This window comes from Vanrija albida, assembly GCF_041260175.1.
Source record: "Vanrija albida strain AlHP1 chromosome Unknown contig_6, whole genome shotgun sequence".
NCBI lineage: Eukaryota > Fungi > Basidiomycota > Tremellomycetes > Trichosporonales > Trichosporonaceae > Vanrija > Vanrija albida.
In genome coordinates, this window is record NW_027191425.1 from 2,409,657 (window position 1) to 2,435,271 (window position 25,615).

Below are 25,615 nucleotides of genomic sequence, written 5' to 3' on the forward strand. Positions count from 1 at the left end.
TGACTCTTTGCTCTCTCGAATGCGGCGCCTCGATCCATCAACACTGCGACTGCGACGACCAGAGATGAGAATACCAGCTGCGCCGGCGGGAGCGAGGTGAGTAGTCGTCGTGGTGGCGCAGGAAAATGGCTGACGCCCGCCCGCAGCATTGCCGCTCCCGTCCTGACGCTGCTTGCGGCCTTCGTCGTCCTCGTCTTTGGCTTTGCAGAGGCGTACTGGACCAACCATGCGAGCGACTGGGGTGGGTGTGGCGTGGCGGCGCGGCGCGGGGGCGTGGCTGACGAGCAGACACATATCGCATGTTCGAGTCGCGGGCGTACAAGAACTGGAGCACGCCCGTGGCCATCTTCCTTATCGGGCTCGCGCTCGCCGGGCTCGGCGTGGGGTGGTTTGGCCTCAAGGCGCGGCAGAGCGCGCGGGTGCGCCGCCCAGTCGTCTGCCTTGCCCTCGCGTCGGCCGCTGTCCCCCTCACGCTTCCCCTCGCCATCATCAACATTGTGAGACGGTACGCCAACAAGACTTTTATCGTCCATAACTGCGGGCTGCAGTGGATGGCGACGCACAAGGTGCCTTCGTCGTTCACGCTCGACCTGCAAAAGACGTGCGAGCCGCTCTGGAAGCGCGACACCAACCTCTGCATCGCCGCGTCCGTCTTCCTGCTGCTCTACGCTGTCTGGCTCACGGCCTACGGCATCTACTCGTACCGCCTGCTGTCTGTCCCCGCGCGGCCTCGCATCTCGGCGCCCTTGAGCTTTATCGACGGCGGCGGCGGAGCCGGCGGCCCGCGCAAGTCGGAAGCCGACACGATCCGGAGCTTTGGCAGCGTCGTCAGTTTCCACACCGGCGCGTGGACGGCCGGCACGCGCACGCTGCCGTCGACGCCGCACAAGCTGCACAAGCTCGGCGCGGACCGCACCGAGGTTCTGACCGAGGCCGAGGTCGACGGCGGGAGCGCGCTCCACGTGAGCGTCGACGGCGAGGACGACGACGACGTGTTCCTCGAGAAGCCGCCGCGCGCCCACTTCCTCACGGCGGAGGGCTCGACGCCGCGCGGATCGACCGACAGCGCGCGGGATTCGTGGCGCACCGCCCCCGGCTCGGCGCGCGGCTCGCTCCAGCCCGAATCTGCCGCGCGCGAGCTCGACAAGCGGCTGTCGGCGCAGCCCATCGCCTCGGCCGTGCGCCAGTACTCGGTGTTTGAGACGGATTCGAGCGCCGACGGCGAGAGCCGGAAGAGCGTGGCGAGCAGGAAGAGCGCGACGACAATGGGCAGCCCGAGCCCGAAGCGCAAGACGCTGCCGTCGCTGCCGCCGAGTGCGAGCGCGCGGGCCAGCGCAGGAACGACAGACAGCAAGCACCTGAGCTCGCGCATCAGCGATATCCTGAGCACCATGCCGCCGCCCCCGCCGCTCCCGGCCGGCGGGTTTCAGCTGGGACGCTGGGGGCCGGCGGCGTCGAGCCCGACGGCTGTGCCGTGGGGCGCGGCGGCCGGCTCGCGGGCCAGTGCGATGCCTCCTCCGCCGCCGCCGCCGCCAGCGGCGCTCCCGGACAGGCGGAGCGCGCGCAACTCGCGCCTCACGACGCGCACCGTCGCGAGCGATCGCCTCACGACGCGCACCGTCGCGAGCGATCGCCTCACGACGCGCGGCAGCGGCGTGCCGTCCGACGCGGGCGCCGCGGGCACGCCGGCCCTGTCGATTGGGCACAGCAGCAGCGACGACAGCGACGACGAAGACGACCGGGCGCTGCGCGCGTTCTCGCCGCTCCCGGCGTTTACGCCGCTGCGGCTGAGCTTTGAGCTGCCCGAGTAGGGGGCGGCTGGGGCTGTATGTATATAGTACGACTTGGGTCCATGTCACGAGATTAATGAGCAAGGGGGGGGGTTGGGTTAGGGGCAGCGCGGGGGCAGCGGTGTCGCTTCCAGCGCTCGTGGGGGCCAGCGTGGTCGGGCTGCTCGCGCTAAAGCCCCGCAGTTAGCTGTCAGAGGTCGGGACGATGTCAGTGACGAGGCTGGTAAGTAGGACGGCGGCCGGCCGAGTGGGTGAACAGGCGAGGTCGTTGTCGGCGAGATCCGACCGACCCCACAAAAGCACACACGTCGACCTCGACACCACACTCCATCCCACCACCATGGCCCCAACATCCCCCCCACCCACGCCCGTCATCATCGACTGCGACCCGGGCCACGACGACGTCTTCGCCATCTGGCTCGCGGCCGGCAACCCGGCGCTCGACGTGCGCGCCGTCACGACGGTCGCGGGCAACGGGACGCTCGAGCACACGACGCTGAACGCGCGCATCGCGCTCAGCGTCGCGGGCGTGCACAACGTGCCCGTCGCCGCTGGCGCCTCACAGCCGCTCTCGCGCGCGGCCAAGCCCGCGGCAGACATCCACGGCGCCAACGCGCTCGGCGGGCCCGCGACGTTGCCCGAGCCCACGGGCGTGCCCCTCGACCCCCGCTCCGCCGTCGACCTCATGGCCGACACGCTGCTCGCCTCAGAGTCCCCCGTGACGCTCATCCCGACCGGGCCGTTGACCAACATCGCCGCGCTGCTCGCGGCCCGGCCAGACGTCGTGCCGGCCATCCGTGAGATCATCTGGATGGGCGGCGCCGTCGACCGCGGCAACGTGACCCCGTACGCCGAGTTCAACGCCTGGGCCGACCCCGAGGCGGCCGAGGTGGTCTTCAAGGCGGCGCGGAGCGAGGCCGCCGGCGGGCTGGGCATCAAGCTCACGATGGTCGGGCTGAACGTCACGCACCAGGCGCTGGTTACCGACGAGGTGATTGCGCGCGTCGAGGCTGTCGACAATGCGACGGCCGCGTTCGGCGTCCAGCTGCTCCGCTTCTTCTGCAAGACGTACGCCGAGGTGCAGGGCATGCCTGCCGCGCCGCTGCACGACCCCGTGACGGTGGCGATCGCGATCGACCGCGCCGTGGCGACGGTTGTGCGCACGCACGTCGACGTCGAGACAAGGGGCGAGTTCACGGCTGGCGCGACGAGCGTGTACCTGCTCGACCAGGCCAAGGGCAAGGACAAGAACGCCGACGTGGCGATGCAGCTCGACGTGCAGCGGTTCTGGGACCTGATTGTGGGGTCGGTCGAGCGGCTGGCATAGGCGCGGGCGGGCCACGGAGCGGCCACGGAGCGGAGCGACGTGGCTGGCGGCGATGGGCCGGCTGGCCACGAAGAGCAAGAGGAGAATCCAAGACGGCGGAGATGCAGCAGCATATGGCATAGAAGACAAGAGACTACAGCATGCATGCATGGTTGGTACAGCGCGGTGCGGCCGTCGACAGGGAGTGGAACGGCAGACAGGCTGACGGGGGAGAGGGCGTTGTGCGTTGTCAGCGCGCGCCATCATCACCGTCGCCGCCAGCACCGCTACCACTCGGCGCATACTCGGCGTCGGAGCTAGCTAGCGGCGCACCCCGCGTCGGCGTGAGATAAGAGCTCGCCCGCTCGCCCGCTCGCCCGCTCAAACTGGGTGGCGACAATGTCGTCATGGTGGAATGGGAGTGGGAAGCTGGGCAGTGAGCGAGGTCAGCGGCTGCCTCTGTCAGCCCACATGCATCATGTGAGCTGGGCCAGCGTCGTTGTTGTTCTCTGCATTGCATTGCCAGTGGCCACTCGGCGCAGTGAGCGAGCTCGAGCCGACGCCGACGCCAAACCCCGCCGTGCAATTCGCCATGCCCCACAAGCAGCAACATCCACAACCGCTCCATCCTCCCCGCGCCGCAAACCTCCCGCCCGACCGGCGCACGCCCGAGCTGCAGCACGACCCGATGGATGTCGACGCGGGGACGAGCCTCGACGCGCTGATCGCAATGTATCGCGAGGAGGTGGGCCCGTCGCCAGTGCGAGTTCGCTGACGCCAGGTCGGTGCGTACCCCTCGACGCTGGACACGCTGTCGGCGCTCGACCGCCCGCTCGCGCTCCACAACGAGCCGTACGCCCACGCCGTGCTCTACTACTACATCGACAGCAAGGTGCGCATGGGGTTTGCGCCGGGCGCGATCGCGGCCCAGCTCGCGCAGATGCAGCAGCACGCGCCAAGGCACAAGCCGCTGCTGGATGCCGTGCGGGACAAGTATGGGCTCGAGGCGCCGCCGGCTGTCGAGGAGGGGTGGGACGAGAGGGCAGATAAGTGGCTTGCGTCGAGGTTGGGGGGGACGACGTTGTAGCGTGCTCGAGCGAGCGAGTGAGCGTGCGGAGCACGCGAGGGAGAGGGAGAGGGCTCAGCCCAGCCGGCGAGAGGTCCGTCTCGTCTCCATACCAGTCTGGCGAGTATAATAGCGACGACAGAGGCAGGCAGCGCCAACGACGCGACGCGGCCGAACGGCGTCGCTGTGCTTCCAACTGCATCAGCTGGCGAGACGGCCAGCTCTGCCCGGCCGGCCATGGTCGTGAGAGTATCCCAGCTCGGCTCCGATGCGCAGCGGTACGTCCCCAAGGCCTCTGCCAGGTCGCAGCCAGGCCCCAGCCTATCAGATGTAGCAGCAGCAAGTAGCACAACATGTAGCAGGAACGCGCAGGCTCTCGCCGTGGGGAGCCATCTGAAACACGCTATCTACTCCCCGTGGAGCAAATCGCCGTGTTGTCGTCGCCATGGGCTCAATTGGAGTCTAAGCAGCGGGTCACGCGTACAGCGCACGCAGTGTGATAGCCCGCGCGAGCTCGCGCGACTGACTGACCGACTGACTGACTCTCACACACGACCATGAGCACACGACGGCGGCCGTCCAACGTCATCTGGAGCGCCGAGCAGGCGCTCACCGAGCTGCACGCGGCCAGCGGGGAGGAGTGAGCGCCGTCCCAAGAACCCGCTGACACCTAGCGCGCGCATCGCCGTGCTGCACGCCTACCTCGGCCTCAAGGCGGCCAGGGGCAAGACACGCGCCGAGGTCCGCGCCAAGCTGCTGGCGCTCGCGGCCAGCGTGCCAGAGTACGCTGATGCGTTTGTGCGCGTCAGCGCGGACCTGGGGCTCGAGGAGGGGGGGGCGCGGCTCGCCCGCGCGGCGTCGACCACCTCGCCGCACGCGTCCTCGTCCTGGCCCGCGCCGCCGCGGCGCGCAACGAGCGACGAGCACGCGCTCGCGCACCACCACGCGCTGGCGGGCTTTGTGCGCCGCGGCTCGGCTGCTGCGCCCGGCCCGGCGCCAGCACCGGCGCAGCGCCTGCCCGCCCGCCCGTCGACCGAGCGGCGAGGGACAGCCGTGAGCCCGCACGAGCTGGCGGTGCGGCTCGGGCCGCTGGCCGACGAGCACGCGCGCGAGATGCAGGCGGCCGCCGCGCTGGCGGGCGGGTACGACAGCGAGGATGAGTGGGAGGCGTATTACGAGCGGTACGACCGAGTCGGGCGCGCCGACGAGCGGGAGAGACACGTTGTGCGAATGTAGCAATATGGAGTCAATATGGAGATGGCGGAGCGGTCGGGACGGCGTATAACACTGCTATGGGCGGAGACGGAGATTGCGATGCGGCGGCGGCGGCGTGGCGATGGCGGCGGCGGGGGTGGGACCGGTGCCACCGGGCATTTTGGCTGTGCGGGCCGCGCTTGGCGCGTGGTGAGCGGTCAGGCGTGTCCATTGTGTGGGCTGTGGGATGGGTGGGGGGAGCAGAAATGGCGAGGGGAGGCCGGAAGCCCGCGTGCTGTGGCTCCCGGAGTGCCAAGAGGGGTCCAGGGGAAAGGACGATTCCAGTCCAGGAGTGGCGGTGCAACGACTCCTCTGACGTCTCCCCTCTGCCTCGTCTCCCCACTCCAGGTGACCCCACGCCACCGTCCACGGCCCACGGCCCACGGCCCACAGCTCCAGACCAACGAGGCGGTGTGCATCTCACCCCGCCCTGCTGACCCTCCTGGCCCCTGCTGACCTGCCGACCCCGCCTGGACCTAGCTGTCGGTCTCGGTGGCGCTGCACCCACCCCGCCCCAGTCCCTGCCCTCACAGCCATGTTGTTGTCGGCCCAGAGTATATTACTGCCTGGCCACCTCGGCATCGCAAGCACTCGTCAGTCGGTTCTCGAGCATCTTCCACATACCCATCGCATTGCATGGCGCGATATTAGGCGACAGAGGGACGACAGCATTCAACAACACCTTACACTCGTTTCACACAACTCCCCACCACCCCAATGGCATCACATCTCGACTTTGACGCGCTGTACGCGCGCTACGCCGCCGAGACGGGCCCGAACCAGACGAGCACAGAGGTCATGGCCGCGCTCGAGACGACGCTCGGCCAGACGGACGCAGTGTGAGTGGTCGTGCCGAGGGGCGCCGGGCCTGGTCTGACGCCTTGCAGCTTTGCCCTCGTCGTCGTCGCGCACTATGTCGACACCAAGCTCGCGGCCGGCATGCGGCGCGCCGACGTGCTCCGCCGACTGCGCACGCTTGCCACCCGGCTCCCGGCGCACGAAACCACGTTTGACAGCGCAATGGAGATGTACGACCTGGATATTGCGCCGCCCCGCGCCGCCAGCCTCCCGCCGTTCGTCGCGTACGACATGCCGCTCAGCCGCCGCGGCAGCGTGCAGAGCCCGCACTCGGCGCCGACAGAACACCCGCCGGCGTTCGTCTTCTCGGCACAGGATATCCCGCGCGCCCCGTCACCGCCCTACTCGCCGCCAGAGGAGCTGCCCGCCGTGCCAGAGGGAAGCACAGCACCGCCCCCGTACTCTGTCGCCGACGCTGAGCGCCTCGCCCGCCGCCTGGCCGAGGCCGTCGACGCCAAGCGCGACCTCGAGGCGCGCCTCGTCGAGGGCGAGCGTGCTGCCGCTGCTGCCGAGGAGGCGTCGTCGTACACTGCGAGCGTGGCCGCCGCCGCCGAGCGCACACCCGGGCCCGGCACGCCGACGCTGCGCCAGATTGCCGCTTAGAGGAGTTGCCACCCGCCAAGCCACCACCCACCATTCATCAAAAAAGGACTATTATTACTGTTGTACATTGTTGTTGGTACCATGCATAAGAGTGACGTGTTGCGTCGTGTTGCCGGGGTGCTGGTGCAGCTGCATGCATGTCATGACGAGGTGGGTTGGCGAGTGCCGGTTGTTTGCCACCCGGCGGGTGTCGATGGCCGCTTGCCGGGTGGCCCAAAAGTCGCGAGTCACATGGACAAGACGAGATCGGGAGCGCCAACAATCGACCGACGCGATCTTGCTCGATCTACGCCTCTTGCATCTGCATTCTCCCCCTCGGCGCGAGCACAAGCAGCACCGCGACCCCGAGCCCCCAGCCCCACGCGCGACCCGCGACAGTGACATCACTGCACGTTGCTTTGAGGGTGCCCCCTCGATCCCGCAGCGACGACGACGGCGGCGAGTACGACGAGCGTCACACGACGACGACGAGCAGAGCATTGCGCTTCACCTCAACAGCCGAGCTCGCGTCGAGCAATTGCACTGCCATTGATCTGTCCAGCCTCCTCCAGCCTCTCGAGCAAGCCGCGACCTCTTCCCACGATGAGTGCTGGAGCGAGCACCAGCACGCCGCCGTGGACACCCCGGTCCCCTCCGCCCCGCAGCTCCACACCCCCCTGCCTCGCCGACCCGGGCTGCACCAACACGCTGTGCCGGCAGCAGCGACGGCGGCAGGCGCAGCACGCGCAGCGGCGGCTGACCGAGCCCGGCCTCAGCGACGGGGGAGACAAGCCGCGATGGGCGCCGCTGCCCTTGGACGAGGAGGACGCCGCCGCGCCGCGGCCCCGCAAGCGCTGGTCGCTGCCCCTCCCGCTGCCGCTGCCCCGCGCGCACTCGCACGGAGGGCAAAACTCGCACACGGCGGCGCTCTCCCCGGTCGACGATGCAGACGAGCTCGCGGCGCTCAACGACCGGTGAGTGCGATGCCCCATCGCATCGCTGACAGCCAGCAAACTCTTCGCCGAGTGGGTCGAGCCCGAGCCGGAGCAGCCACTCCCGCCGATTGTCGACGAGCCGGTCGCTGAGCCGGTCGAGATTTCCGCGCCCATGACGCCGGCGTCGCCCCCGCTGCTCACGCCGCCGCTCGACGCCGAGCCGGTCGCCGGGCCGTCGTTCCCGTCCCGCCGCGAGCTGGTGCACCGCGAGCCGACGACCGCGCCAAAGTGGGCGCCGCTGCTCGCTGCAGATTCCCCGCCCCCTCTTCCGGAGAAGGGGGCGTGGGCGCCGGCGTCGCAAGCCGCCGCGCCGCCGCCGTACCCCGGCCCGGGGCCCAAGCCGCGCCGGCACTCGTTCGCGCCCTTCTTCCCGCGGCAGCGCGTGCCCCCGCCCGCGCCAGTGGCCCAGCCCGCGCCGCCCACGCCGCCGGCACCTCCCACCCCGCCCGCGCCCTACGTCGACCCGTCGCGCCCGGCCGTGTCGCTGCCCCCCGCGACGCCGCGGCGCGGGTCGCACCACCACCCGCCGGCGTCGCCCAAGACGGTGGCGCTGCACAACGAGCTCGCGCTGCTCGACCCCGAGCTTGTCCCGTCCGAGCTCGGCAACAGGAGACGATACTCTGATATCGAGCGCCGGCTCGGCTCGTCGCCCAAGGCCAGCAGCATGGCGTGGAGCGGGCCGGGCGGCGTGCGCGACGCGGCCGCCGCGGGCGAGGGCCCCACGACGTGGTCGATCGGGTGGCGCGCAGGAAGGAGGTAGGAGTTGTACATGTAGCCGGCGCAGGCCTTTGTCGCCAGGGGGAGCCGCCGTTATGCATGCCGGGCCTGTCGGCTGCCGGTTGGGACATGTCAGAGGGAGTCGTCGGGTGGGTGAGTGAGTGTTGTTGTTTACGCCAGCGGCGGCGTCGGCGACTGCTGCATTCCGTTCTCTCCTTCCCATTGACTATGTCTTGCATCGAGTAGCTGGCCACCGAGCGACTACTACTCCCCACTGCATCACCCGGCTCCTGCACCTGCCTGCCCACGTCTTGTCGCAGACGACGCGGCGCCGAGTCGCCCCGCCCCACGCACCACCCCGCGCGGCACGACGTCATCCTGCCGAGGCAAACAAAACAACTCCACCCGCAGCAGCATATAGTCGCGGTGCAACAGCAAACTGCGCCGCCCACACTCTGCAAAAAGCGACGCGCATACACGACAACGCGCAATGGCAAGCTACCCGCACACCTCGTTGACCGTCGAGCGGCTGCAGGCGCTCGACGCGGGCCAGTGGCGGTGGGTGCGTCCCCGTGGCTCCTCTAACGCTCCAGGTTGGCCCGCACCATCGTCGCGGATTTCGTCGACGCGCACATGGAGTGCGGGCTGTCCGCGCGCGTCGAGTACGACCTCGACGTGCTGCAGGCCGAGGTGATGGCCAAGGTGGGTAGGGCCGGGCGCGGGCGCTGACAATAGGTGCCACTACACGCCGACTGCGTCGAAGCGGGGAGGGAGCACTACGCGCGGTTCAGCCCGCGCGCGAGCTCCGATTCGGGCTCGTCGTGCTCTTGGGCACTCTCCCCTCCCACCAGCCCGTCGCCAGCCATGCCCGCGCCAAGTCCGGCACTACTAAGGCCAGCGCGGGGCGACCAGCCGCCAGGGGGCACGAGCACGGCGCACGCCCGCGCCCTGGCCCGCGCCGAGCGCCCAGCCGCCGCCCACGCCGCAGAGCGCGCCGAGGCCGACGCGGCCGCCCTGCGCCTCCGCCTCGCTGCTAGCGAAGAGGCGAACCGCTCCCTCCGCGCCCAGCTCGCCGCGCTGCAGGCCGAAGTCGCGCGCACCCAGCTCCGCGCGGACAAGAGCGAGCGCGAGCGCGCCGAGCTTGAGGGGGTTATGCGGAGGCAGAGGGCGAGCGTGGTGCCGCCGATGGGGCGGCGGGTGCTTGGCGCGGCGCGGTCTTTGTCGGGATAGGGGATGGACGGACCGGAGATTGGTTGTATCGCCCAACTGCACGACTGGTTGTATCACCTGACGACATGCACGACTAGAGCTCGCATACAACGCAGCGCTGTCCCTGCTCACAGCCCGGCTGCTCCGCAACTGCGCTCGCAGCATGTAGCCGCGGGCTGAGCAAGCAGCCGGGCAACTTGCAGCTGACAGGTCGACCTATGTAGTGGCGCCGGGAAGCCACAATGCACCGCCACACCCGCAGCCAGTCGCGCTTGCCGCGCGCGTCGTCGTGCCATAACCCGCCGCATGCATGTACATATGCATGCACCTGTCGCCTGTGCCCACTCGCAGACCCCTCCAGCCTGCACTCGCGCTCGCCGTCGAGCCTGGCCAGATCGCGAGCCTGCACCCAGCGGCAACGTATGCCGAGTGACGTTTTGCTGCGAGCGCTGGCTGGTACATCATCACCGACCTCATCACCCTCGACGTCGCTCCCCCCGACTGCGACTGCGTGGCTGCGCCGCTGCCCCCTCCCGCCTTATATCACTGCCCGCGCCGGTTCCCACACCCACCACACCATGTCCGTCATGAGCACCTCGTACACGGCGCGCAAGCTCGGCCGCATGGACCCGGGCGCCAACGGGAGGTGGGTGGTGTGTGCGGCTGTCTTGGCTCACTTGGCAACAGGTCGGCCCGCGCCCTGATCGCAGACTACGTCGAGCGGCGGCTCGAGGCGGGTGTACCCCCGAGCCAGATCGCGCGCGACCTGCACTCGCTCGCCGATAAGGCAAGTGGCCGCTGTGGCAAAGCTAACGTCTAGGTCCCAGAGCACCGCGACAACATTGACGCCGGGCGCGCCCACCTCGAGCGGTTCAACACCATGCCCGACATCGACGTGGCCGAGTTCCTCGTGACGCCGCAGAGCAGCTCGATCGTGCGGCGGCTGAGCGGGCGTGCGCGCCGACCCCAGCAAACACAGGCGCAGCAGCCGCGCAACGCTGAGATGGTGCGCGCCATGCGGCCCGCCGTCGTGCGCCTCCCCAGCGCCGGCGCGGGCTCCGAGCCCCCTCCCCCGCCGTACACGCGCCGTCCTGGCCCCCCGCCCGGCGCTGCACCCCGAGGCGGGCCCGAGGCCCTGTTCGTGCGCCTCGGCGTCGCCGAGAGCGCAAACTTCCACCTCGTGACGCAGCTGAGCGCGGCAGAGGCGCGCATCGCCCAGCTCGAGGCGGCGCTGGCCGTGGCGCAGCACTAGGGGTGGGGACAGCGACGACGACAGCAGCGACAACGACGATGCATTACTAGACTATGATTCGACAACGATTCGACAACCTCACGCGAACGACACCCTCCCTAGCCGTACCACGGCACCTCGACCCCCGCAATCATCTCGACGACCACCTCGCCGTCGCCCCACGGCCGCATGTACGTCTCGCTCTTGCCGACGCGGGATATCCTCGCCTGCGAGTAGACCTTGGACGTGAGGGCGTGGTCGTCGGACTCGAACACGCGGCGCACGCCTGCGCGCTGCAGCACGGCCGACTCGGCCAGCAGCGTGTTGGGCTAGGCGTCAGCTCGGCCACGGCGCCACCACCCACCTTCTCCTCGTCATTCGGCACGGCAAAGTAGAAGACGCCACAGCGCGTGTGCCCGCGCTGGTCTGCGGGCGGCGCCGCCACGCGGTGGTTGGCAGCCTTGAAGTAGCCGCCCGTATACCACTCCATGAAGACGCCGCAGTTGACAATGATGCCGCCGGGCGTGTGCCGCACGTACCGCCACGTCCCGGCGTCGTCGCGCACCTGCAGGCTCGCCATGGGCTGCGAGAAGACGAATGTCAGGGCTGGGGTGGGTGTGAGCGGGGGTTGGGGCTTGACTCGGGCATGGCGACGCCCCACTCACAGCCAAAGTCCTGGTGGCCCTTGAGCCAGACGCCCTTGACCTTGTCCTCCTCCTCCTTGGTGTGCTCGTCGTAGAAGGCCATGTAGCGCATCCATGACTCGTCGTGCACGTCGAACTTGTGCGTGTCGACGAATGTCTCGGACGGGAGCTCGAGGGCGTGGGCGAAGGCTGGAACATGGTCAGCTCGCGTTATCTCGTCGCCCGCCCGCCGCACTCACCCCGCAGCAGCTCAAACAGCACCTTCTTGTGCACCGTTTCCGTGAACCCCTTGACCTCGTCAAAGTACGGCAGGATAGTGCTCGGGAACTCCTGGCTCGCCATGTCGCGGTACCAGTTGAACTGCTCAATCTTGTCGGTCACTCCCTTGCCAAACTCGTAGTAGTTGCGGAGTTTGAAGCCCTTGTACGTGCCGAGCTCTTGCATCTGGGCGCGGAGGCGCTTCTTCTCTTCGAGCGGGGTGCGCTGGAGGACGGTCTAGCGAGCGCGTCAGCGCGAGCGAGCGACCCCCGGAGCAGGCCGGCAACAGCCTCGGTGCCCACGCCACTCACATAGCCAATGTCCACCTGGCGCGCAATCTCCTCCTCGCTAATCCCGTGCCCGACGAGCGTGAAGAACCCGTCCGTGTGCATAGCGTGGGCAATCTTCGCGCTGATGGCGGCCTGGGCATCCGGCCCGTCGTGCCAAGTGCTCATGTCGACGACCGCGAGGTCGGCGTAAGGCTGGAGTCAGGCCGGCACACAGAACAGCTCACCAGGTCCATCGTGGACGGCGCCACGGGCGTGAAGTGCAGCAGGTCGTCGTGGACGGGGGCGGGCATGGTGATGGTAAGTGGGGCAGTGAGAGGCGCTGTGAGCAGCTGTGCGGGGCTTCATGTACCCCGCAGCGACGCTTTATGTCCACGAGAACAATACGGCGCGTTCGGCCCGCAAGCCCAAGCCCCCGGCGTGCACCGCGGCCAGGAGGCCCCACTGCCAAGGTGTGGTCGACTGCGCGGCCAATTCTCGCTGGCCGGCAAGGCCAGTCCTTATCGCCACGCGGGGTGGCCGCGGCCAACGTCGTCACGCGTGGCCCAGGTGCGTGTGGCTGTCGAACTGGCCGGCTGGTACGGCATAGCGCATGCAGCGTTCCACGATGCACAGGTGCATAGCGTATTGCCAGGGCTGGTGAGGTGTATGCAGGCTAGTTGGCCGGCTGGCCGCGGGCCGCCAGAGGGGGACAGATAGGCCAACCGGAACCCAGTACTCGTTCCAACTGACCGATGTACCCGTGTCCAACGTGGTTTCTTCACAGGCTAGAGGCCCAATGAAACGCGCGGCTGTTCGTATGACGGGCAGTGTCGTGCTCGCTGCGCTGGGCATAAATACTGGCGACGACTGGCAGTCTGAGTACCGAAGAACGCAAGGCAGAGACCCGCCCCGCCGCTTCGTTGACTGGGCCGGCATGGCTGGCGCCGAAGCCCTCGGCGCCCGGCATGGCGGCGCAGTCAACGTGGTGGCGGGGGTGCAGCCGACGTTCTCCGCAAGAGGAGGGGCGATACGGTTTGCAGTGGGGTGTGTTCGCCTGTGCTGGGCCACAGCTAGCTTTCCGTCGTCGGTGCCTGCGAGGCCATGGAGCAGCATGCGCGCTCGCCGCCGCCTGTCCAGCCTGCCACGCGCCGCAAGTCCTCCTCTATCCTGAGCGAGGTCGGCAGCTGCCTCCGGAACCGCTACACAGCGGCCCAGTGCAGTCGCGTGCCACATTCCACGCTGCTGACGTTGGCCGCGGCCAGGATCGGCACGCCATGCGCGAGCGCCGATTGTTGATCCCAAGCGCTAGCAGAGCAGATCTGCCTCCGGACCTGCACGCAGTATGCACAGTACATAGCTTACATCATGCATCTGCCTGACCCGCCCTCGGCCACTCCGAAGACCGACGGCGACGGCGACGAGGTGCAAAGAAGGGCGAGGTTGCGGGCAAGTGGCGGCAGCGGCGGCGGCAAGCGGCAGGCAGGCGTAATCCGGCCGGCGGCTACGAAAGTGGGGCGGCGGGTGGGTCGGTCGGGCCGCTGCACTCTCGGCGCTCATAAACGACAGCCGGCATGTTGCCTCGCCCCGTTGCACTCTTCACGACGATGGCTACCGCAGCAAAAACACAAGCCGGCTGGACCCGCGCGCTGCTCCTCGCCGTGCTGGCGCTCGCGGCCGGCGTGTACCTCGGCCAGCGGGGCACGTCCTCGCCCTCGGCGGCGCTGAGCCCCCGCGCCGACACCCACGTCTGCAAGCACGCCGGGCACGTCCACGGCGCGCACGAGCACGCGCACGACTCGCCCGTCCGCTGCCCCGTGCAGCCGGAGGCGCGCGACGTCGGCGGCGACTGGGTGGGCTAGCTGTGCCGGGCCGTGACTGACGCCGCGCAGAACCCGGCCGACAACAAGGCCGACCGAGCGCTCGCGTACGAGCGGCTCGCTGGCGCTATCCGCATTCGCACCGAAACGTTCGACGGCATGAGCTTCAACGCGTCCGACCCGTCGTTCGACATCTTCTACGACTTCGAGGCGTACCTCCGCAAGACGTTCCCCTTGTTGTGGGTCGCAGCGAGGGCCCCGCTGACCCCAGCCACAAGCACATCCCCGTCGAGCACGTCAATGTCCACGGGCTGCTGTTCACATGGAAGGGGACCAACCCCGCGCTCAAGCCCATCATGCTCATGGCGCACCAGGACGTCGTGCCCGTCAACCCGCAGACCGAGGCCGACTGGACGCACCCGCCCTTCGACGCCGTGCTCGACGCCGACGGCTGGGTCTGGGGCCGGGGCACGACCGACATGAAGTCGACGGTGGGTGGGGGCTGGGGCAGCGCTGACGCCAGCTCATTGCCGAGCTCGCCGCGGCAGAGAAACTCCTGGCCGAGGGCTTTGTTCCCGAGCGGTGAGTGCGTCCCGTAACCCCGCTGACCCCAGCACCATCCTCTTCTCGTTCGGCTTTGACGAGGAGATCCTCGGGCAGCGCGGCGCCGCGCACCTCGGTCCCGTCGTGCTCGAGCGCTACGGCCGCAACGGCATCGCGCTGATTCTCGACGAGGGCTTCACCGGCGTCGACGAGGCGTACGGGCGCGAGTTTGCGCGTGTCGGCCTCGCCGAGAAGGGCTGTCTGACGGTCAAGATGACGCTGTACACTGCAGGCGGGCACAGCAGTCGTCCGCCGCCGCACACGGGTATCGGGCTCATCGCTGCGCTCTTCACCGCGATGGAGGCGGCCCCCGGGCCGGTCAAGCTCGACGCGGCAAACCCCCTCCTCGGGTTCCTCGAGTGCGCGGCGACCCACGGCAACATGGACGCTCAGCTCAAGGAGAAGGTCCGGTGCCAGAAGTGCTGGGACGCGTTGAGCGATGATCTGGCCGAGAGTCCAGAGGCGGCGCTCTTCCTGAAGACGACGCAGGTGGGTGCGGTGGGGAGTGCCTGCTGACACCACAGGCCATCACGGTCGTCAACGGGGGGATCAAGTACAATGCCCTGCCCGAGGTCGTGTCATCGTTGACAAACTACCGGTGAGCCGCCTTCCGAGTTGGACTCGCCTACCCCCCTCTTCCCTGCTGCCGAGCGATACTTGGCCGCCCCCCCTCCCTTCGCCGCTAACCCCCCAGCACCGTCTTCTTCGAGACGTCGCAGACGGTCCTGTCGCGCCTCGTCGCCGCCCTCACACCCGTCGCCGAGGCGCACAACCTCACGCTTGACGCCTTTGGGTCCAACCCGCTCGCGACCCGCGACGTCGTCCGCCTCGAGACCGTCGGCGTCGTGCTCGAACCCGCGCCCATCACGCCCGACACGGGCGCGGCGTGGGACCTGGTCGCGGGCACGATTCGGCACCAGTGGCCCGGCAGCGTCGTCGTGCCGTCAGCCATGACTGCGTTTACCGACACGCAGTGTGAGTCGTCGTCGTCAGTTGTATCAGCTGACGCTTAGGGTACTGGGACTCTTCCCCGCACATCTACCGCTTTGCGCCAGCGTCGATGAAGCACATTCTCAACTTCCACACGGTCGACGAGCGCATCCACCTCGACGCGCACCTGAGCGTTATCCGGTTCATGTACAAGATCTTGCGCAACAGCGAGGGGTGGGGAAGTGATTGAGCAGTAGTTGGACAAATGTAAATGGCTGGTTATTGTGAATCTTTTTCAATTTGTGTCGGACGAGGTGGGGTGTCACCTGGTCAGTCCTTTGCATCGCACTCTCTATCATCCCCAGACTCACATCATGCCAGCCGGGGCATCCCAGTCGCCGCAAGAGTACGAGTCGCAGCAGCAGCAGCAGCAGCTCGCGGGCACTGCTCGTTCAGGCAGTAGGTCGCTCGCTCGCCTCCGACTTGGCCTGTCGCTCGCCGCGGCCCAACGCTGACCTCGCTCGCCGCAGGCCCACCAAAGGGTCGTGAACCTAGGTCAAGGCTCGACAGGCCGTGCGATGCATGTGAGTTGTAGTCGTCGTGGTCAGCAGCGAGCGAGCAAGCCACCATCTCGTCGGCAGCCCAGCTCCGCCGCATGCGCGATGCATGCGCGCGCTGGCCGGTCGATCGCCGTCGATGGACCCCCGGCGTCGTTATCTCTACGCCCACCTGGCGCTTGGCCGATGGCATGCCGACAAGCCCCTCCCCAGCTCCCCCACTCACACCCCCAGGCCGCCGGCACAAACACCTATGCATGATCCCGGTGCGGGGCGAGCCCTGCGTGTCGTGCAAGACGCGGCGCAAGGAGTGCACCTTCCACCTCCCGCCGACGACGCGGAAGCGCAAGCCCAAAGGCGACGCCGCCGCAGCTCCAAAGGAGAGCACCAGCCAGGTGGGTCGTCCCTCACCCCCCCCGCTCGCAGCTCACGCCAGCCCTATGCCCTCCCGACCGCCGGCTCGTGGCTCACCCCGACCGCCGGCGGGCCGTCCATGACCTCGGGGGTGAGGGGCACGTCGTCGGTGTCCCCCGGGTCGTCGGCGGCCGCTGGTGCCCCAGTGCCAAACAACAACGGCCCGTACCCGCTCTCGCCGTACGCGCAGGACAGCCTGCGCGGGATCGCGCGCGCGCCCCACCTGCAGCGGTACCCGTCGCCGCCGAGCAACCCGCACGCGTCGACGCGCGACGCGCTCGTGCACCAGGCGCTCTCGGGCGGCGTCGAGCTGCCGCCCAGCCTCGACCCGGCAGATGACGCCGAGGACGAGTCGCACTTTGTCGGCTCGGGCGCTTTCTTTGGGCTGACGCTGCGCAACCCCGCCGCTGAGGGGGTCGCGAGCGCGACGTTTGCCCGCCAGGCAACGCTCGCCTTCCGCCAGGTCTCGGCGAGTTCCCGCCTGCCAGCATACTTTATCAAGCACCCCAGCCTGCTGTACGGGCGCGGGCCGAGCTCGGCGCAGAAGGCGTTCGAGATGGTCATGGAGGAGGCGGCGGCCGTCGGCGACGACATGCTGAACAAGGCGTTGGGGAAGTGAGTGGGCGCGGCGTCGCGCGAGCTTACACCCCAGATTCACCCTCGTTACCCTCCCCGCGCTCCCGTTTGTCAACGCCAAGCGGCTCGAGGCTGCGTGCGCAGGCCTCGGCGGCAACGGTCCGGTGCCGTTCGCGCTCCTCGCCGGAATTGTCGCCCACGCAACGCCCTACATCAACGAGCTGCGGCCGCTGCACAAGCAGCTGTGGTCGCAGGGGCTCGTCGGGCTCGAGGACGAGTTCAGGCAGCCGCGCCTGCGCACCATCCAGCTGGCGCTGCTCATCCTCTCGTCTCGCCCCGCCGAGAACGTGGGCCAGAGCGAGATTGGCCTGGCGAGAGCCGCAGGCGCGGCCCACCTCCTCGGCCTGCACATGGACCCAACCAACTGGACCCTGCCGCTCTGGGAGCGCAGCGTGCGCAAGCGTCTCTGGTGGACGCTGCTGATTCACGACAAGTGGCGAGCGCTGATTTACGGCCGCCCGAGCAACCTCCACAAGAGCAACTACAACGTGACCCTGCCGACGCTGCACGATGCCGACGGCGCGCCCGGCCTCTCGCCCAGCACGCGCCTGTCGTACGAGGCGTTTATTGCGACGTGCCGCCTCACCGAGATTGTCGACAAGCTCGTCGACGAGTTTTACACTGTGCAGGCGGTCGTCAACGCGCCGACGGGCGTAACGCGGCTAGCCCGTCTCGAGGAGATACGCGCCCAGCTCGACGAGTTTGAGCGGACGCTCGATCCCGAGCTGCAGGTGCGCTGGAGCCAGGGCTCGGCCAGCGAGGCTGTCCCGACTGGCGTTAGTAAGTGTGCAGCTCAAGAGCGCCCGCTCACCCCGCAGAATCATTCCAGCTGTCAGTCTTTGGCGTCATGGTCGTGACCAACCGGCTGGTGATTGAGAGCTTGACCGACATGCGGGCCCCGCACAGCCTCATTGCTCTTAACAACGGCCTGGTCGCATGCCAGCGTCTAGCCGAGCTCGTCTCAAATCTCAGCACGGCCGACCGCGACCAGTTCTGGATGCCTTGTGAGTGACCCGCTGCGAATCTCGCTCACGCCAGACTCTTCCCACCACATCTCAAACTGCGTGAGCCTGCTCCTCCGCATCGCGCTCTGCGACGTCCATGGCGAGTACCACCTCGTCGAGTCGGCGACGCAGTACGCCGTCTCGCTCGTCGACGCGCTCGTCGCGGCGTACCTCGGCTGGACGTGGGACGTTGCCGAGGCCGCCCTCCGCCGGATCATCACCCTGCTGTTACTTGCCAGCCGCGAGCTGCCGATGCTCTCCAATGCGTACACGGCCGTCGCCAAGGCGCTCAACATTCCCGTGACGGGCAGCGACGAGGCGCCGCTCTCTGCCGACCAGCTGCTCGAGAGCCTCGGGCTGGGCGTCGGCGGCGTCACGAGCAGCTGGCTCGAGACCGACCTGTCGTGGCTCGACTCTGGCCTGCTGTACGGCGCGCTTGAGTCGACCATCCCGGACTCGTCTGCTCTCGAGATGAGCCAGCCGATCTAGGACGCTATGTAGCATGAATGCATTGTATCATAGTCGAGTGGAGTCACGTGACTGACTTTGACTTTGAACGCGTCGCGTCCGACAACAACAACATTGACTTCCTCACTCCCCACCCCCTCCTCTTGCAATGGCCCAGTCTCTCGCGTCGTGGATTGAAAAGTCAATCGTGCGGCACGACAAGGACCACGGCGCAGATATACATACCCCTTGGACCGGCGGCTCAAAGTGCGCCCAGATTTTGAAGGTGAGTCGGAGTCGAGTCTCGCCGCCTTCCCTCGCCGCTTGTCCGCTCACCCCGCAGTTTAGCACATATCGCACCGCCGACGACCCGTACGCCGAGGTCTGCGGCGTCATCTCCGACCGCACCCACACCATCCCCATCTCGTTTGACGCGGCAGCAACCGACGCGTTCGAAACCAGCGTGGCCGGCGAGCACGCCGAGACGCTCACGTCGTGCCTGCGCGCCGTCGTCCGCCTGAAGAAGTTTGCGTTCAGAGTCGACCCGCCCAAGCCTGGCTCGGCTGTCCCCCGCGTCAGCATCCACGCGCTCGCGTGGGAGATTGTCAGCGGGGACAAGAACAACCCCGTGTTCCACTCGCAGGCGGTGGGCATCGGCCACGCCGAGGCGGTGCGCGACGTGCTCCGCAAGTGGTGGTTTGGACTGTGAGTGCGTTGGGGTGGGTGGGGCTGACGTCGCAGGTCGAGCTCGGCGTCCAACCCCACACCGGAGAGGAAGCCGGAGCCTGTAGCCATGAGGTCGCGCGTGTCGAGCGAGAGCTCGCGCCGGGTGGTGAGTTGTTTATGCGTATTGTGACAACTGACGACCAGGCCTCGACCCGGTCGACGACGCACGATACAGCATCGACGGGCGGCGCTTCCGCGTCTGCCGACGGCGTAATCAGCCTCGACGAGTTCCTCCGCCGCTTCGACGCCCACTCGGAGGACAAGCGGCGCAAGGGGCTCCCACAGGCGCTGTTCAACCCGCCGTCGCCTGACCAGATGGCACAGCTCGAGGCGATCACCATCTTCGGCTTGGATCTTGAGCCGGTGGAGGAGGGGGCGAGTAGCGACGACGGCGTGGACGACGCCGGGCCGGTTGAGGCTGAGGAAGGCCTCGATGTGGCGCCAAACTCGGCCTCTCCGCACGACGACATCGACGACGAGCCGCTGTCCAACCGATTCCCTACCCCTGACGACGGCCTCGATATCGACGAGGCCATGTCAGACTCGGTCCCGGCGCCTGATGACCCGATCTGGACGCAGGTGATGGAGTTGAGTGACGAGGAGGACGAGGTGGAGGCACCGACCAACGAGGCCGAAGCTGTCGACATCCCGACCGTTGCAGAGCCGGCCATTGACCTCACGACACCCAGCCCCGCAAGCCCTGTGCGACCCGTGGCCAAGCACCACACACCGTTAATCCTCAGCAGCAGCGACGACGAGATCGTTGTTCGCAGAGACCAGACGCAGCGCCGCAAGCAGGTGCGGCGACGACCCAGGGGCGAGTCGTCGTTCCAGACGCCTCGGCGTGAGCTCGAACCGGCCGATGCGCCGGAGCTAAGCGACAACGCCGACCCGACCGAGGCTGAGGAGCCGGATCACATCTCTGTCGATGGATCTGAAGACAGCGACGCCGAGCTGTCAGACTCTGAGCGGAGTAGGAGACAACGCAGTGACACCGAGCGCCCAGCTTCCCCACCCGTTGACGATGACAACGACGATGGCTTTAGACTCTTCGATTCCAGCCTCCCCAAGGTTCCCGAGGACGCCGTCGACGAGCCTGCTCATGAGCTCGACGAGCCTGCTCGCCCGCTCACGTCGACGCAGTCGCGCGAGCACGCGGAGGAGATCGACTCCTCCCTCTCACATCGATCCAGCTCGTCCACCGGAGCGCTCACTCCTCGCCCCCCTCCGTCAGCCTCGACCCAGGTCCACAGCCGCCACGACAATGAACGCACCCCGATTAATCAAGCTTCGAAGCGGCGGCGCGAGGCTGAGCCCTCGACCATCTCCAACGACTCCGCCGCTGCTTGTAGCGCCAAGCGACACCGGCACTCCCCCCTACTGTCGACTGCACCGCCAGCGGAGCAGCGGACGCCCTCAACGCCGTCCACAGGCCTGCTGAAACGGATGAACCCGCTCACATGGTTCCGCAAGAGCAAGACGAGCCAGGAGTCCGCAGCCGAGGACGACGCCGTCAAGCCCGAGCCTGTGGAATCCATAGACGACGTGGCGCAGGCAGACCCAGCCGAGTTTGTCAAGGCCACTCCGAGCTCGCCGTCGCCGCCTCTCAAGGAGGATCCTGTCATCCCTCCCGCGGGCCAGCGCCCCGTCTCCCCTCCAGCTCCCCCTCCGCGACCAAAGTTCAACGGCCAGCTCAGCCGCAAACTTGAGCCGCTCTTCCGCGCCAAGGGGCTCACTGCTGGCAAAGTGCAGGACTTGCTTGAGAAGGGAGTGCAAGCGCAACGGGCCGTGGAAGCGCGACGAGCCGTGGAAGCGCAACGAGCCGTGGAAGCGCAACGAGCCAAGCAGCGCAAGCCGCTCGCTTCACTGACCCCGCAAGCGGCGCGCACGCAACAGCGGCACTGAAGCAGAGGTCGGCACGCGAGTGTGGGCCCCCGCGGAGGTGTTCCGCTCAGCCTTTCTCGGCGCGGTGGAGGGCGCGGAGGTGCTCCGGGTGGTGCGCCGCCGATGGCTTTGGCGTCATCGATGTGTAGAAGAACCGGTAGGCGAGGAGGCGTATCGCAGGGATACGCAGAGCGGCGCGTCGTGCTTGTGTAGGGGCCAGCGAGGGCGCGTGTACGCATAGGGCATAGGTCGGAACGGGGTAAGAGGAACCCGCCATAGGGGGGAACTCGTAGGAAGCGCTTTGGCTCGGCGACATTCTAGCTAGCATAACTTGTGTGTACGTGTAGCACGTAGAGTATACCTGTGTATAGTAGTGTGCAGAGTGTGGCCCGTTGGCACCGCCGCCGTCGCCGTCGCCGTTGTCCTCGGTGTTGTTGACAAACGAGCCGCCCAGGGATGGCGCATCGGCTAGGTCCGAACCGGGTCAACCCCACTCCTCTGACATCCGCGACGATTCTGACATCTGACACCTCTTCACTTGTTCTCTGCATCCTCGACCCGGTATAATCAGGCGTGCCGAGCAGCGCGACCTCGACGACAGCGACGACATACCCCTCCTCCGGCGACTCGGCAACACGACGTCGGCTAGCCCCCACAGCTCGGGTAATCACCACGACGGCGGCATCGACCACCAGCGAGCTCGACAGCATCGACAGCATCGATAGACACTAGACACGCACACACACGCACAATGGCATCCGTCGTGGTCGAGCAGGAGGCGCTCGACGAGCACCCGAACCAGATGCACCCGGCGCACGAGATTGGCTTGAAGATGCTGCTTGCTGGTGGGTGGGGCTGCGGCATGCCGTGGGGAGGTGCTGATATCGTCCTCGTGTCCATTGTCGGCCGCTCCCACTTGTAGGCTGCGCAAACGCTACCTCGGCAATGGTGACCAACCCTGCCGACCTGGTCAAGGTCCGGCAGCAGCTCTTCATCAAGCAGGGCAGCGGGATGAGCCCCGGGTTCGTGCGCACCCTCATCGACATGGTGCGCAAGGAGGGCTTCTTGAGCATCTACAACGGGGTTTCGGTGAGTGCGTCCTCCCTGCGGCGCTGACCCCAGGCATCCATGATCCGCGAGCTGTCCTACTCGGGCATCCGAATGGGCTGCTACGACCAGTTCAAGGCCGGCATCCTGTCCCTCTCGCCCAGCCTAGACCCGCACAGCGTGGTGGTCAAGCTCGGCGCGGGGCTGGGGTCCGGCTGCCTCGGCGCGGCGATCGCAAACCCGGCCGACGTGCTCAAGGTGCGCAGGCAGGCCGTGGGCGGCGCGGCGTTGAGCTTGCGCGGGCACGCCAAGGCCGTGTACGCTGAGCAGGGTGTGAGGGGGTTCTATCGCGCCGTGGTGCCGACTATTATTCGGTGAGTCGAGACGCGAGCGCAGCGAGCGGAATGGTGGTGGGCCTGCAGAGATGAGTGTTGCGGAGGGCGGGGGAAGAGCGTATTGGGCTTGCCTTGTGCAGACTGCCACCCACGCGCCTCTTCACCACTCGCGTGTTTGCCCAACCAGAGATCGTGCAAGTGTACCCCGTGGTCATTGTGAATCCCGGAGTGGCCGACGACGGCCTTGAGCGACACGCCGTCGCCCCTGCCTTGTTTCCGACTCGTTGCGCCGGCTCGCTGCCCCCACCCCATCGCCCGCCGGCTAACCCCGTAGCGCCGGCGTCCTCACATCGTCCCAGCTCGGCTCGTACGACGTCGCCAAGCACTTCCTACGGACGCACTACCCGACGACGTTCCCAGAAGGCCTGTTCACGCACCTCGTCTGCTCCGGCTTTGCCGGGTTCGCCTGCTCAGTCACCTCGGCGCCCATTGACACGGTCAAGGTGCGCATGATGAACGACGCGACCAAGCAGTACTCGTCGTCGCTCGAGTGCGCGGCCAAGATGCTCCGGTACGAGGGCCCGATGGCCTTCTACAAGGGCTTCATTGGCTGCTGGACGCGGCTGTGGCCGCACACGGTCATCTCTCTTGTCATCTTTGAGAAGCTGAGGGCGTTTGCGGGACTGAACCCGATCTAGGCGGGGGCGAGGCGGAGGCTCGGAAGTTGAGCGGGTGCGCAAGGGGCGAGGGATACGCGCGCATGTTGTACATTGACACGATGCACGGGGTTGACTGGTTGGCTGGGTCGCAGGAGGCGGGTCGGCATCGGCGTCGGGCGAGGGCGACGTTGAGTCAAAAGTCGGCAACTGGCGGTCCCTCTCCGACACCGTTGCTTTCTGCAACCAACCGAGTAGGCTTGGGGGCTGGAATCGGGACCGGCATGCCGGATCATCATGATGCGCGGTGGCATTGAGCCAGAATAGCATAGCAAGCATGTGGGTGGCAGGTTGTGGCGTGGACGCGGACTCGCACCCACTCGCTCTTTTTTCCACCCGGCCGGGTGCGTCGTCCGTGGCTGGGGAGAGCAACGCTGCGATGGCGCAGCAACGCTCCCCGCCAGGCATATAAGAAGCCCGTTGCGCCGGGCCGGAATATGCACAGCCAGCACCGCGACTCGGCATCACCCCGACTCGGCATCACGCATCCCGCTGGCCCGGGGCAGCAAGTCAGCCGCGTACTCAACGACGCTCAACGCGGCGCCACGAGCCGCGATACCGACTTGCCGCCGACCCGCGCGGACGCGACCACGCGATACGCGGCCCGACCAGGTGCCCCGCATGCTCGACCAGTCGGCGTGCGCACTGTCGCCGGGGAATGCGGCGGCCAGCGCGCGAGCCGCGGTGCCGCTGATATCCTGTTGGCTGGGGTGAGCGCCGCCGTGTTGGCTGGCCCCGGGCTCGCCGTATAAAGCGAGGGAGGGGGCACCGCGTTGCTCACGTCCCAGACCGACGTCGAGGCAGACCCCCCTCGCAAATGCCACACCCCCGCCCCGCCCCGCGCCGTTGACTGGGCTGGCATGGCTGGACGCGTCGTGTGCCCGCGTTGACCACGCACACACCCGCGCCCCGGCATGCCCGCGCAGTCAACGCTGTGGGGTGGCAGCCGGCCCGGTGGCCCGCCTCGACACGGCGCCTGGCGCACTCGATACGCGTGAGGCGGTCGTACGCTCGCTGCGCGCGTTTCCCGACGGCCACGGCGTTGGGTGCAGCACGCAAGCGGTCGCAAAATGCCATGGGAGCCTTGGCGCGTATAACCGGATAGCCCCATTACGGGGCCACGACGGCCAAGCCGCCACCACCTTATTCCTCACCCCCAACGACGCCAACCTTGGGTAGATAACGTGACTTGGGGGGTAAACTCGCCGCCGGCGAGCCAATTACAGCGCGTGAGACGAAGACGACTGCACAGATAAGCCAGTGGAGCCAATCATGCACGCAGGCCAGGTGACCTTGGCCGATGAGGCGCGAGGCGCCGTGGCCCCAAACTGCCCCAGCCTGGGGCCGCAGCCCCGACAGCAGCCGCATTGCAATCCCCGATGCAGCCCCCGCGCGGCCAGCACGCCAAGTATAGCACTTGGCCGCCAGCATGGCGTCGCGCAGGCGTGCGAGGGCTGCGAGCGTGGTGGATCGCGCGGTGCTCGACTGCCGAGGGAGCGAGGGGCTGGGCGGCCGCGCTGGCGCTGGCGCCCAGCACACTCGGGAACGCCGGCGTCCAGAGGCGCGCACGCAAGTCGACGCAGGCAAAATACTTAAATCCCCATGACCGGTGCGTGACTGAATGTGAGGGCAGATGCATTAAAAGCGGCGAGGACGCGAGGCGACGACTGCCGCCCGGACACTCCCACCACCACCCCAGCTCCCCACACCCCGATGCCCCTACTCTCACTGAGAAGACGGCCGAGCGACCTCGACGGGTTCGACGCGGATGAGTGAGTCGAGCGAAGCGTTGCCCGAGTCGCGCGAAGTGTTGCCGCGCTCTTCAAGCTCACACCCCAGCCTCCCGCCGCGCCTCCGCAGCGAGCGCACCTGGATCATAAAGAACGCGTTCAAGACGCTCCCCGAGCGCCTGCAGTCCAAGTCGCCAAAGTACATCCTGGGGTAGGTGGCGCGGCGCACAGGCCGGCAGGCGGGGCCCAGCTCACACCCGCAGCAAGTACCTCGGATGGGAGTGGATCGACGACAGCATGGTCAAGGAGATTGCCAAGCGGCGGCGCGCGAGCGAGGACCCCGATGTCAACGTCTCGGCATCTGACCCCGACCCGCGCCGCTGGGTCCAGTTGTAGCGGCGCCCAGGCCCAGCGCAAGCTACGCCGCAGCCGAGCGGATATGGCTGTGCTCTCGTTCCGACCGCTACACCCGCCCCGCCGAGACGCGATGCCCAGGTGCCAAGCCCCCCGGCGTAACAGCCCCAGGCTAGCACGTCTTGCCACCCACCCGCCCACAACGCTACCCAGCGCTCAACGCGCTCCCGACTGCC

At 67.8% G+C, this 25,615-nt stretch overlaps 14 protein-coding genes across 14 annotated transcripts; 13 read left to right on the forward strand and 1 right to left on the reverse strand.

The window, feature by feature from the left end:
• Positions 1–64: 64 nt before the first annotated feature.
• Q8F55_008373 (uncharacterized protein) lies at positions 65–1,811 on the forward strand (the record flags this gene model as incomplete). Its single annotated transcript, XM_069356770.1, has 3 exons — positions 65–96; positions 147–241; positions 289–1,811. The coding sequence occupies 3 exons, from the start codon at positions 65–67 to the stop codon at positions 1,809–1,811; spliced, it is 1,650 nt and encodes a 549-aa protein (XP_069206611.1).
• A 319-nt stretch (positions 1,812–2,130) lies between these two features.
• Q8F55_008374 (uncharacterized protein) lies at positions 2,131–3,117 on the forward strand (the record flags this gene model as incomplete). Its single annotated transcript, XM_069356771.1, has 1 exon — positions 2,131–3,117. One exon carries the CDS (start codon positions 2,131–2,133, stop codon positions 3,115–3,117), a length of 987 nt encoding a protein of 328 aa, XP_069206612.1.
• A 571-nt stretch (positions 3,118–3,688) lies between these two features.
• Q8F55_008375 (uncharacterized protein) lies at positions 3,689–4,183 on the forward strand (the record flags this gene model as incomplete). Its single annotated transcript, XM_069356772.1, has 2 exons — positions 3,689–3,841; positions 3,878–4,183. The coding sequence occupies 2 exons, from the start codon at positions 3,689–3,691 to the stop codon at positions 4,181–4,183; spliced, it is 459 nt and encodes a 152-aa protein (XP_069206613.1).
• A 536-nt stretch (positions 4,184–4,719) lies between these two features.
• On the forward strand, positions 4,720–5,398 carry Q8F55_008376 (uncharacterized protein; the record flags this gene model as incomplete). Its single annotated transcript, XM_069356773.1, has 2 exons — positions 4,720–4,802; positions 4,837–5,398. 2 exons carry the CDS (start codon positions 4,720–4,722, stop codon positions 5,396–5,398), a joined length of 645 nt encoding a protein of 214 aa, XP_069206614.1.
• Positions 5,399–6,133: 735 nt separating this feature from the next.
• Q8F55_008377 (uncharacterized protein) lies at positions 6,134–6,877 on the forward strand (the record flags this gene model as incomplete). The annotated part of the gene is made up of 2 exons (XM_069356774.1): positions 6,134–6,255; positions 6,304–6,877. 2 exons carry the CDS (start codon positions 6,134–6,136, stop codon positions 6,875–6,877), a joined length of 696 nt encoding a protein of 231 aa, XP_069206615.1.
• Positions 6,878–7,459: 582 nt separating this feature from the next.
• On the forward strand, positions 7,460–8,611 carry Q8F55_008378 (uncharacterized protein; the record flags this gene model as incomplete). Its single annotated transcript, XM_069356775.1, has 2 exons — positions 7,460–7,830; positions 7,867–8,611. The coding sequence occupies 2 exons, from the start codon at positions 7,460–7,462 to the stop codon at positions 8,609–8,611; spliced, it is 1,116 nt and encodes a 371-aa protein (XP_069206616.1).
• Positions 8,612–9,058: 447 nt separating this feature from the next.
• Positions 9,059–9,798, forward strand: Q8F55_008379 (uncharacterized protein; the record flags this gene model as incomplete). Its single annotated transcript, XM_069356776.1, has 3 exons — positions 9,059–9,126; positions 9,162–9,274; positions 9,557–9,798. The coding sequence occupies 3 exons, from the start codon at positions 9,059–9,061 to the stop codon at positions 9,796–9,798; spliced, it is 423 nt and encodes a 140-aa protein (XP_069206617.1).
• Positions 9,799–10,355: 557 nt separating this feature from the next.
• On the forward strand, positions 10,356–11,029 carry Q8F55_008380 (uncharacterized protein; the record flags this gene model as incomplete). Its single annotated transcript, XM_069356777.1, has 3 exons — positions 10,356–10,423; positions 10,465–10,568; positions 10,605–11,029. 3 exons carry the CDS (start codon positions 10,356–10,358, stop codon positions 11,027–11,029), a joined length of 597 nt encoding a protein of 198 aa, XP_069206618.1.
• A 98-nt stretch (positions 11,030–11,127) lies between these two features.
• Positions 11,128–12,490, reverse strand: Q8F55_008381 (uncharacterized protein; the record flags this gene model as incomplete). The annotated part of the gene is made up of 6 exons (XM_069356778.1): positions 11,128–11,337; positions 11,373–11,614; positions 11,674–11,841; positions 11,892–12,147; positions 12,222–12,392; positions 12,425–12,490. The coding sequence occupies 6 exons, from the start codon at positions 12,488–12,490 to the stop codon at positions 11,128–11,130; spliced, it is 1,113 nt and encodes a 370-aa protein (XP_069206619.1).
• A 1,293-nt stretch (positions 12,491–13,783) lies between these two features.
• On the forward strand, positions 13,784–15,779 carry Q8F55_008382 (uncharacterized protein; the record flags this gene model as incomplete). Its single annotated transcript, XM_069356779.1, has 8 exons — positions 13,784–14,029; positions 14,069–14,235; positions 14,268–14,487; positions 14,520–14,578; positions 14,611–15,088; positions 15,124–15,197; positions 15,294–15,574; positions 15,613–15,779. The coding sequence occupies 8 exons, from the start codon at positions 13,784–13,786 to the stop codon at positions 15,777–15,779; spliced, it is 1,692 nt and encodes a 563-aa protein (XP_069206620.1).
• A 124-nt stretch (positions 15,780–15,903) lies between these two features.
• On the forward strand, positions 15,904–18,629 carry Q8F55_008383 (uncharacterized protein; the record flags this gene model as incomplete). The annotated part of the gene is made up of 7 exons (XM_069356780.1): positions 15,904–15,988; positions 16,060–16,113; positions 16,321–16,481; positions 16,523–17,115; positions 17,153–17,916; positions 17,955–18,140; positions 18,175–18,629. The coding sequence occupies 7 exons, from the start codon at positions 15,904–15,906 to the stop codon at positions 18,627–18,629; spliced, it is 2,298 nt and encodes a 765-aa protein (XP_069206621.1).
• Positions 18,630–18,756: 127 nt separating this feature from the next.
• Positions 18,757–21,218, forward strand: Q8F55_008384 (uncharacterized protein; the record flags this gene model as incomplete). The annotated part of the gene is made up of 4 exons (XM_069356781.1): positions 18,757–18,873; positions 18,931–19,292; positions 19,329–19,419; positions 19,458–21,218. 4 exons carry the CDS (start codon positions 18,757–18,759, stop codon positions 21,216–21,218), a joined length of 2,331 nt encoding a protein of 776 aa, XP_069206622.1.
• A 730-nt stretch (positions 21,219–21,948) lies between these two features.
• On the forward strand, positions 21,949–23,277 carry Q8F55_008385 (uncharacterized protein; the record flags this gene model as incomplete). Its single annotated transcript, XM_069356782.1, has 4 exons — positions 21,949–22,042; positions 22,120–22,286; positions 22,320–22,618; positions 22,914–23,277. 4 exons carry the CDS (start codon positions 21,949–21,951, stop codon positions 23,275–23,277), a joined length of 924 nt encoding a protein of 307 aa, XP_069206623.1.
• A 1,731-nt stretch (positions 23,278–25,008) lies between these two features.
• On the forward strand, positions 25,009–25,421 carry Q8F55_008386 (uncharacterized protein; the record flags this gene model as incomplete). Its single annotated transcript, XM_069356783.1, has 3 exons — positions 25,009–25,067; positions 25,135–25,236; positions 25,289–25,421. The coding sequence occupies 3 exons, from the start codon at positions 25,009–25,011 to the stop codon at positions 25,419–25,421; spliced, it is 294 nt and encodes a 97-aa protein (XP_069206624.1).
• Between the last annotated feature and the right edge of the window lie 194 nt (positions 25,422–25,615).